The sequence below is a fragment of the Ptychodera flava genome, chromosome 19 (assembly GCF_041260155.1).
Source record: "Ptychodera flava strain L36383 chromosome 19, AS_Pfla_20210202, whole genome shotgun sequence".
Lineage (NCBI taxonomy): Eukaryota > Metazoa > Hemichordata > Enteropneusta > Ptychoderidae > Ptychodera > Ptychodera flava.
The window spans coordinates 12,242,221-12,253,654 of NC_091946.1; the positions used below are offsets into that span (position 1 = coordinate 12,242,221).

Here is an 11,434-nt window from a genome sequence, read left to right on the forward strand (position 1 = left end):
AAGAAATCCATAGTGAGGTGATGAGATTTAGCAGACAGGTTTTGACTGCTGCTGTGTTTGCTATATGAATAGGCAACATAACTGTCTATTCAGATTGGATCAAGAATGTACTGAATGCACATGCTTACATTACCCTTGAACAACTCGCTTTGGTTCAAGTAGACTATGATTTTAAATTGGGTGGAATGGACCAATAAACATATTTGCTACCAAGTTGGGTACATTGGTCAGAATAAGGATAAGAATGTATGGAAAAATTATGTCACTTGCTACTTTGGGTGTTTTTGGTGCACTCTTTTTATTAGAAGTTGGTCACTAAAGCAGTTACAAGTCAATCCTTACTGTCTCAAGGAAGGCAACCGCTTGTCTGGCAAAGGTGAGTCACCTGAGGGCGCCCTATTTAAAACCATGCTCACTTGTCAACTCCCAGCATCACTGCCTCTCCATCAAAATATTCTGATCACATTCTGAAAGTGCCTCAAAATCTACTACTCAACACTAATGAATGTTGTAAGTCTTCACAATGGATATTGTTTTATTACAAAGGAAACTTTTTCCTCTCCATGGCCAGATTTACTTCTTGGGGATAAATATTGACATGGCCACAATGCAATGCCCATTTTGCTATCATATCAGACTGCTTCGGCGATAGTACAAATTTTCAGGCAGTACAGTTTGTAAGTCGGGTATCACTGAATAACAACAGGTCCTAACTTCCTAATGTGAAACATCTAGCTGACACTGACCCATTAGAGGGAGGGGGTCGTCAGAACTCCGCTCAAAGGTTGCTTGGATCTCTAACTGTATCTAGGGTATGTTGGCGATTGATGAAAGTCGAAACATGTTTGTTGACAATGAATATCATACAATTTAAATGCTGAAGCTACGTTGATGTGATGCATCTAGTTATCATGCATGAAATACATTGTCTGTAAACAAGAAAGTTGCACACGTGCAGTTCCAATGACCCCCTCCCTTTAAAGATGTCCTGACATACTGTATATATGAGTACAGCAAAAATGATACGGTAACTGTGGTATAAATAAACTGCTCTATGACAATAGTATCACATTAATTTTTGACAAGTAAGGGAAGCATCGAGCCAAACAGAACAAAAATCCGCTGGTAGTATATAGAGTACATGTATGACTGACGGACTATGTATCACTATTGCAAATGTCCGTGATACATTCACGGAGTTTTGAAGTGTGTTGTAGTTTTGTTGTGCAATCTTTTATGATTCCATATATTTTTTGACATGTTTATCACTATCATAAAATGGCACAGAACTGGATGAAATATTTTTAATTTTGTAAATGTCCTTCCTGACAAAAGAATGCTGACTCATGATGAGCAATGCTTTTTTTTATTGATAACACTGTCAACTTGTTTGGTCACCTCTCTGACGGCCCTGATGTGCAAGCAGTCTGACTGGCACTCTTGGAGGCATCTCTACTGAGTATGTAAAGTTCTGCAACAGTTTCGCCTGTCCCAAACTTTCTGCCAAGTATCTCACTTTTCTGTTTGCCCTCAAAGGTCTCTTCATCCTTCTCTTTGCTCGTCTCTTCATGAAGGTCTTCTCGGAAACTGGGTTCCTCGTCAGTTGTACGAACATTGGTTCTCTTGGCTTCCTGTTCACCATCAGCAGAACCTTCATTCTTCTGTCGGTGGGCTTCTTCATATTTTTCTTCATTACACACTTTCTCTCCATTTTTATCATTTTTGTTAATAGTAGTTTTGTGCTTGCCAAGAACAGTTGTTTCTCTGCTTGCTCTGTCAGTCTGTCTCTCAGTGTTGTCCGTCCAATCACCAAGCTCTGTTGATTTCCTTTCATTGATTTTCTTGTCCTCTATTTCACCGACATCTCCAATCTCAGTCAGTCCATAATCGCTCTTCTTTTTCACTTTAATTTCACCAGCATCACTTTCCACATTGTGATAAGCAAACATTTCCAAAACCTTTTCCCTCTCTCTATTTTCTCCAGCCCTCTCAATGCCCTGAACTTGGTGTTCAACGTAACTCGCATGACCCTTGCTGTCAGCTTCTTTTGAACTTGTGTGTGGTGCTTGTTCTGTAGACGGCTTACCAACATTGAAGAAATGATTCTTCCGGATGTAGCGGACGCACTGGAGTACAACATTCCTCTCATGTCTGATTTCAGGGGCCAACAACTGACAACAGAAAAAGAATACAATGTCATCACAAAAATACATAATGTCCTAAATGAAACGAACATTGTATGGATGTGGTCATATCATGGCCATGTGCATGTCAATTAAATGTGTGTTATTTAATTAAACATTCATGATGTTATGTTTTGGTACATTTTTTTTTCAATCTTGGCAAAGTTCTGCATAGAATAATTATACATGGATTTAAATGCAAGATTATTTGGTTTCCATCACATCCAATTTTTCAACGAGTTGATTTTTTAAAAACATGCTCTTTTTACTCAGAACAACTCTAAATACACGGAAAATATAGGTTAAAATGGATTATATAACTATGAGAAGTCATTATCAGGACTTGAATTGACACCCTGTAGCACCATCACTTAGTACAGTATGTCAAGAAAACAAAACCTTATGGCCACAAAACTAAATTCCATATTCAGGCTTTGATTGCCAATAACTCTGAGCATGGGTGACACTGATGCATACAGAACTCCAGGGATTGGGCATATCTTCAACAATATCAGGAGGGTTACCCCCCGTGGGACATTTACCACTTACACAGAAACGGTATATGGTTAGGGCAAGGGTCTGGGGGTAAATTGTCCAAGAACCTCTTTTGACAAATCTCAATCTGACAAATGCAAACTTTAGCCATTTCGGGAAAAGGGTATTAAAGGTATACAGTCATCTGTAATCTAAATATGCCCATATATGGTCAAAGGGGCATTCCTTGGTATTCAAAATGTCCATGTGAGGGCGCTGTTTTTAAAAAGCGGCCACATGCTTAAAATCTGTGATTGGTTAGATTTTCTCTTTCCTTGGTAACCGTGGCAAAATTGGAACTGGGGACAGTATACCTTTAATCTAAATGATGAAAGAAATGCTAGTATTGGATGGGGGGAATGACCTCAAATAACTACAGGTCATAATGTATGACCACAAAAGTCTGGATGAAAAATAAAATACTATTTGCACAGGTTAGACTTCAAAACTGTAAATGCATGATTTAAATTCACATACCATTTCCAGTAGTGTTGGTTTTCTCTTTGCTCCACTGAGTGCTCCCCTACCCATCTGATTTTTACTCTTTCCTTGCTGTGTTTGCTTTCTCTCTCTTTTCCAGTTTCTTCTTCCTTGTCTTTTGCTCCACTTCCCCTGCTGCTGTGGTTGTATGTCTTCCGTCGGCTTGGGCTGAGATTTTACTAGGAATTGAAATGTGAATAGTTTTATGGCAAACAAAAGCAATTTAACAACAGACTGAATTTCAAAACTATCATTGTCGATGATGCTGAGCCATACAGTGGATAAAATACACTGCCATGCATACATAGAAGTAAAATGACACAATCTCTATGACGTGCATGTAAGCTCAGTATGCTGAATACAAAAGACAACTGGTAAGTTAACAAGTATTAAATTTACATTTCCTGAATCTTGAAAGCTGATTTCATGTCTGCATATTACAGTGCTCACTGAAGTTAACTTGCAACTTCAATGCACAGTGCACAGGAAACTTGCATATTACTTGAGGTTATACATACTATTTTTTTGCCTTTTTTTCATGAGAGTTCATTTTAAGTGGATAGGCAGAAAGACAGACCCATTGGCATGAAACTACATTTACTGTCCAAAGAGAATTTTACATTGTGCATCATACACATACACTTGTTTCCTAGAAAGCCTATCAGTCATCCAAGTATAGTGCTGGACTGAAGGTTGGAGGGGGGTGAGGAAGGGGGAGGAAACATACTGTTTGGGGGGTCCTTGTGGGGATCAAGAATGCCTGAAATCTTGAAGCAAGCAATACCTTCAATGGGCTCTTCATTACTCGCTTCAGAATCACTGCCATAGTTGGCAGCAAGCACTCCCAGTGCGGATAGACCAGTTACCTTCTGTGGCGAGTGTTCCTTCCTTTCTGCTCCGTCATCACTGGAATCTGATACACAGAGATGTACACAATTAATGGAATTCTCATCAAGCGTTATGTCACCACTGCTGGCATTTATGGGGATCAAATAATTTTCCAAACAGAGATGTGAATAATTAATAATTATAGCCAAAGGATCATATTAATTCCACAGTTTGCATCAGAATGTCCCATACTTTACATGTTTTCTGAAAAGGATGTTATTTCTCACGTACTGGAATCTAAACTTTGATCTAGCTGCAAAGGTTGAAATATTCTATGTTCCATTCCTCGTTTTATAGAACATTCCACGCAATCACTATTGCATCCCCTGTATTTCATCAAAACCAGGGTTCACCTCAGGATTTTGAGGGTTGGGCCAATCCCTTTTTTTGAGCGATTCATATACATGTATTAACGAACCATACACAAAAGAATTCATAAATTATGCATTGTTATGGAAATAGGCCACACTTCTGTTTTTCCAAGCTGTGGAAAAGACTGATAAAACCATACATGTATCAAGAGAAGTCACCATTGCATGCTCATCACTTTTTGTACATCTTGGCAAAAGGACGACAAGGGTACAAATGCACATTGTGTATTAAGGTCCTGAATAGTTCTGTTGTTGTCACTGCTGGCAATTTCGGTCCAATGCAAAATCCCTCTATGGCTGGAAAATGTTTCAGAGATCAATTCAAAGGATGATAACTTGCCATCACTTACAATTACAATTTGGAAACTTCCAGTGTTATATTCAACATCACCAAGTTTCCTTCAGCCAGGCATCATTTCCTAAATATTTATTCTTGTGTTATATAACCCAGCACCGTTCACAGTCATATTTTTGGACCATGAGCTAAGCAGCACTGATCACGATTGTTGATTAGTTACTTAGCATTGCAATGCATGTGAGATATCAGCAGCTGCTCACACATTTTGTTTTATGACTGTGTTACTGCTGGGGAGATTTTAATGGTTTCCATTTTAGCATTGGTCATATTGAAAATACCTTTACATCACCATCGGAGCATAATTTCCAAATACAAGTCAAATATTTCAGAAAAATATTTACTTTTGCATTTTAAAGACAGAAACGCAATGTTGTTAAAAATCAGCCCTTATTCTACCTACCTTTATCAAGGATGTATGACATCGGGTCATCTGCAGAATCATGTGACCGTGTAACAGCTGCTGTTGTATCATTCCCATCATGCTGTGCTTCTAACTTGACTTTCTTAGCTGGGCTGGTAGGTTTCTTGCATTGCTTGCTGTGATCGCCAGGATGGGATCTTTTCTGGGGGCGTCCCCTGGCATGACCGTCATGGAATGTGCCTCTACGATTCTGTCCTTTTTGGCGTCTGCCCATTTTGCTGCAGAGTGTTTCAAAACATAGGTCAGTTATAGGTGGTAGGTGATTGCAGACAAATGTAGAGTTCATGAGACCACAGTGAAAGATGGATGTTCACAACCGTACAAACCATATTGTTAAGTGAACAGATTGTGATCTACACGGCATTTGACTGCTAAAGCTTATAGTTGTGATCTCCACAGCACACACTAACGGAGCTGAGAAGTCAAACACTCATTTGATTTTACAAAGAAGTTGATCTTGCAGGTTCTTCTTTTTGTTTGCTGTTTCCGTGTCACTTGAACATCATTGTACAAATTAACCCTTCCACCTACATGGTTTGACCCAAACCTATTGTTATCAATGGGGTGAGTGTGGACCTGTCTACAGGGAATCGGGGTGAACAGATCAAGAAGAGATAGGGACACGTACACAACAACTAACTGATCATGAAGGCAACAATGAAGATCAACACTAAGAATGGCACAGGATTTTAAAGAGGCAGGTCATTTATCAGTTTTATCTAAAAAAAAATTGGTCGACTTGATAAAAATTTCTATGGAAAAAAAAGGGCTAACACCATGTAGATACTCAATGTCAACAAGAACTAATGCAAAAACCAGGGATTGAGAACTACCCCTTTAAATACTTTTGGATATTGACTTACCCAAATGATTTGGTTTTCAAAACTTGTCCACTGTCAACTCGTCTTTTCTCAGCTTCCTTTTTCTTTGCAATATTGGCAGCTGTGGGAAAATTTCTGTGGAAAGTTGAAAGGTGAGACACTTTTACAAGATACTACTTTCTCAAGGATTATGAACTTTTCCTGGTTTAACCACTTTGTAAAATGGCACATGGAAACCGCTGTTCCCTATTCGCCACTGCTACATGTAATGTCTGTGCTACATATTTTCTGAAATAAAATTTCTTCTGACATTTCAATATTACAAATGATAACTATCACAATTCATATTGTGTTTAGAGAAGGACTGTACACTAATTGACAACAGCACTGGGATTACATCCATTGACTCACTTTCTCCTGGCTTCTCTCCACTTTGCGATCTCCTCCTTTGTTTCCAGTCGACCAATTTTCTTACTTCCAGGTCCGTGTTGATGCTGAAAGTGGATTCTGACCACCTTCCAGTGAGCTTCAAACTTACACTCAGGTCCTTTGCACTGGGAAAACAGAAGATCCAAACACAAAACCATGATTACATTTAAGAAGAATACTGCAGCTCTCCTCGGAAATTGACCAAAAAACACACATCAGATCATTTGATATGGGAGTAAACATCAGGACACTTTTGATTCTGGTGAGGCAGATTTGAAGAATTTTGACTGGTAATGACACTTATTTGTCCTTGTTGGTCGTATAAAAATCCCCGTTTTGTTGCAGAAAGTCTAACAACTTAGTAATATGTGAACATGCATGGCTGAGAGTTAGTTTTATGACTACCTTTTCTGTGCTGGAAAGGAGTTGGGTGCAATGTTTGTGATGCACAAGAACATATTTTACTACACTTTATAAATGAGCTTGATTTCATAGTCCTTCACATAGAAGCAATAAAAAACTCTACTTATGGTTTAACAGTTCTACAAATTGAAATCAAGTGAGATGTTTTGCTTATTACATGATTGACATAACTTTGACGATAAAACTGGAGTTTTAGGTATACACAGCAGTCTGTTGTTGAAATTCAGTTGCTGTAGTAAAATGTTCAGGGTGGGGTAGGATGGGATTTATCTCACTTTCCAAAATGCAGTGAATAGCGCTGTTTGTGACTACAGGTTTGTTACTAAGTATATCCACATGCGTTTAACATAGGACATGACTGCTTGAAATGCAGTCCAATTTTGTCAGTGATTGCATGTGACTGTTTTTACAGCTAGTAGTCTAGGCTGTATGTACACATTTTTTGCTCACGTGTTTACACACGTGAGCATATGTCGCAGCGATGTCTGTCTGTCTGTCTGTCTGTCTGTCTGTGTGCTCAATATCTCAAAAACGGCTCATCAGATCAGAATCAAATCTGGTACATAGATTCAGTTTGCAAATGGCAAGAACTGATTAGTTTTTGGTGGGTGTGGCTTGCTTACTTTTTGCTCATTTGCATAATTAATGATTTTAGAAAAACCGGATATACATTGAGAACGACTGCACACAATTTGATGAGATTTGCTACAAATGTTGATCACATCAAGATATATCAGCTGTGAAAGTTATTAAAGGGGTGACGTGAAAGATAATTACCAATTTGCATATTTAATGACATTTCCTAATTAGGCGTATATATCTGAATTTACTCAATCAAAATTGACGAAACTTGGTATGCATATTGAGGATACTATGATTTAACATTATTGAAAGTCATTAAGCATTTTTACTTCATCCAAATCCTAATTTGCATATTTAATGACCTTTTGATATTAAGGATATATATATTTGAATTTATATGACCAAAATTAATGAAACTTGCTATGTACATTAAAGATACTATGATAGAACATTATTAAATGTCATTAAGCATTTTTACTTCAGCCAATTCCTAATTTGCATATTTTATGAACTTTCCTAATTAGGGGTATTTATCTGTATTGACTAGACCAAAGTTGACGAAACTTGCTATGTACATTAAAGATACTATGATACAACGTTACTGAAAGTCATTAAGCATTTTTACTTCATCCAGCTCCTAATTTGCATATTTAATGAATTTTTGAAATTAGGGATATATATTTGAATTTACATGACCACAATTGATGAAACTTGTTATGTACATTAAAGATATTATAATGTAGGCTAACATTATTGCAAGGCATTAAGCATTTTTCCTTCAGCTAATTCCTAATTTGTGTATTTAATGAACTTTCCTAATTAGGGATATATACTTGGATTTATTTGATCAAAGTTGGCATAACATGCTATGTATATTGATGATTATACCAGGTAATACCAATATTGAAAGTCATTTCGCACTTAAGTTTTCGTGTCACCTAATTTATTGATTGCATATCTAATGAGCTTTCAAAGTTTGGAATATATAGTTTGAAGGACCTGACCAAAGGCAATTACACTTGCTATAAGTGGTGATAAAATGACAGTAGTCAAAGAAATTAATTATGTCTATTTCAGCTAATTGCATATAGAGTTTAATCTGTGGTGAATATTGTTCATTATGTTGATCATAATACTTTCAATGAAGTTGCAAACATGTGGCAAAGGTTCAAATTTACACATAACTGCAATATATGAGACACGTGAGCATTTACAGTTCATATCTGGTATTTTTTATTGTAACACTTAAGCAGTGGACTACCAAATTGTACTTTCTGTTGTTCTTGCATTTCCAAAACTGTAATCTAAAAATGCGGACAAGATTTATTTCTGCATGTTAGTAAGTGAACAATGATACTATTTGCAAAAAGCCTTATTTGGCTCACTTCTTTACCTTAACATGTTCCTTTTTATGCTCATCAATTTTTTCTTGTGTTTTGAACCCCCTGTCACAGCTTTCACAGTAGAACGGTAATACTTGTTCTTTCTTCGGTTTGTTCTTCTTCTTCTGAAAGACAAGCAGTTTGAATAGACTTTTTTATTCAAAGCAACTTGCTGGTACCACACAGACTTTTTATAAAAAGTATGCTCCATTTTATCGACTGCAGTCTTGTAGATCAGACAATAACTTACAAGTTCCATTTGTATTCATGTGTGTTGTCTCATGGATGTGCAGTTTGATTGTTAACATTCATTTCCAATAAATATTAATTTCCGAAGCCATTTCTACTTGTTCTGAAGTAAATTTTGCCGTATTTTGGAGATGCCAGAAACAAAGGCGAGAAGTCCGGTAAAATAAAACTTAGTGAAATGAGTATTAAAATTCAAATATGTGAAACTGGATCCCTGTAATGTCTCTGATAATTGTTAAATCTGTTTGGATGTCTTTACTGAGTTACAAGGGAAGACTGGCAACTACTGTACATATACAGCTGTGTTCTTTACTTAAGGGGTCTACAGCTCAACATTGACATGTGTGATTTTTCATGATTCCCTTGATTATTCAATATCAACATTTACAATGGATGGATCCAAGTGTTTTAAGGGCACATATATCAGCAGAAGGGAAGATCAGCGGGCCAAGACGGCATTTCCCAGGCATTGGTCTTTGAGAGAAAGGAGAGTCAAAAACGATTCAGTTCGTTCTCAGTCTTTAACCCACACTAATTTGTATGAATCTCATTCTTAGCACAGTGCCTCTATGTTGAAGGCACTGTGATATAGGGAGGGCATTTACACCTTACTACTTTACATTCCATGGAACAATTAACCTGTTTTAAGTTTGTACACGTACAAAAGTATCTCTCACTCTAGTCTCAGTATTTATAGTGAGTATTACATACCACACGGTCCGAATACTCACCCACTGAGCCGAGGATGGAGACTGCCCTGTTCGGGGATGATGGTGCCGAGGTCCGTGAAACGTTTGCCCCTGGGGAGGAAACTGGTGTCTAAATGGTCTACCCTGATGCCATTGTTGTTGAGTCCTTTGGTCTTGACAAAAATATCCCTCTGCGGCGAAATTTGGCGGTGGAAAGACTGGTCCTTGTTGATGATGTTGTGTTTGTAAGACTGTAGATCCAGGTTGAGACGGCGACCTTTGACGAAAATTGTGTGGCTGTCTATGGAAGCTATCCCGCTGTTCAAAGCGTTTGCCACATTTTGGTGCTCGTTGATCCTTCGGCGAGAATCGCGGACGAGCTGGTACTGGTTGCCCGGGCTGAATTTGTTGCGAGAAGTTAGGAGGTGGGAAAACGTACGCCATGCTCAGATCAAAATTGCACGTGTATCGTAGAGGTCAGAGGTTACATGCTCAAGTCAATGTCGTTGAGGGCGACCTACTAATTATGCTCATCAGCCAATACACTTGATCGGCGAAACGAGAGCATATTGCAACAACTCTAGTAGACGGAACATTTTTCAGACAAATTCCCCTTCCTTTAAAGAATACTACCGTCAAATTTACCATGTTTATTAAAATGAAAGCCTACATTCACGAAGAATTCATTGGTTCTGTATATATTGTAACCTGAAACATATGTTACTGTAAATACACATATCGATATCATATGTATACCGGTTTTTTTGAATTTTTAAGATTTATACCGAGTTGCCAGGCTGTCTCGGCTGACATGGTTTCATGGCTATGTGCATACTGCTTTCTTGTTCTGAGTTTATCATCATCATCACCACTGTAAGGATGAAATTTCGAGTCAGTACATATCTTGCTCAAGGACCTGAAAAGTTCTTTTACACCAATAATCCAGAATGAAAATTTTTGGACATCAGAAATTATAAAATAATAAAAGGCTGTTTTAATGGCTAGAATGTGAAGATTATCAGAAAGAATTTCAAGATATTTGATGTTAACAAGGTTAATGGGTTTCATTGACCCCTCATCAAATGGCATTCCTTAAACTCCGCTTTATACACATGTACCAAGATCTCTGCACTGTGCGCTGTGTATTTCAATGTCCATGCACTAAGTCACTTCAAATTCATGATGTCAAGACTTTCAGCAATATTCAAAGACTTTTTATTTTCGATGATTGCAGGTGGACTTAAAGAAGTCAGTTTCACTTTCAAGGTCTTCTAAAGAACTTTTGAGACGTCTGAATTCAAGGACTTTTCAAGCAGCGCACAGACCTTTCCAAGGACTTTGGTATTTACCGGTACATGTTTATTGAATGGCAAACATTGTTTTGTGCCTGGTTCATTAGTGAAATGTAAGAAATTATGAGAATTCTAAAACTTGGCAAAAGAGACCATAGGAACAAAATGATAAACTTGCATAGATGGAATCATCATACCTCTTTGAGTTTGGGTGAAAAACGAAAAAAAATTTACTTTAGCTGACTTGATTTTAACCAGATGACAGAAAAAGGACTGGCTATATCATTACACACAAAACTCTCTTCTGAAAAAAATAAACTGGATCAAATGCA

General features: G+C 37.6%; 1 protein-coding gene across 1 annotated transcript; it reads right to left on the reverse strand.

The window, feature by feature from the left end:
* Window positions 1–279: 279 nt before the first annotated feature.
* Window positions 280–10,292, reverse strand: LOC139118594 (FMR1-interacting protein NUFIP1-like). The gene is made up of 8 exons (XM_070681996.1): window positions 9,853–10,292; window positions 8,884–8,997; window positions 6,468–6,610; window positions 6,099–6,191; window positions 5,215–5,453; window positions 3,982–4,110; window positions 3,195–3,376; window positions 280–2,171 (listed from the first exon to the last, which is right to left on the reverse strand). The coding sequence occupies exons 1-8, from the start codon at window positions 10,252–10,254 to the stop codon at window positions 1,395–1,397; spliced, it is 2,079 nt and encodes a 692-aa protein (XP_070538097.1). The 5' UTR covers window positions 10,255–10,292; the 3' UTR covers window positions 280–1,394.
* Window positions 10,293–11,434: the final 1,142 nt, after the last annotated feature.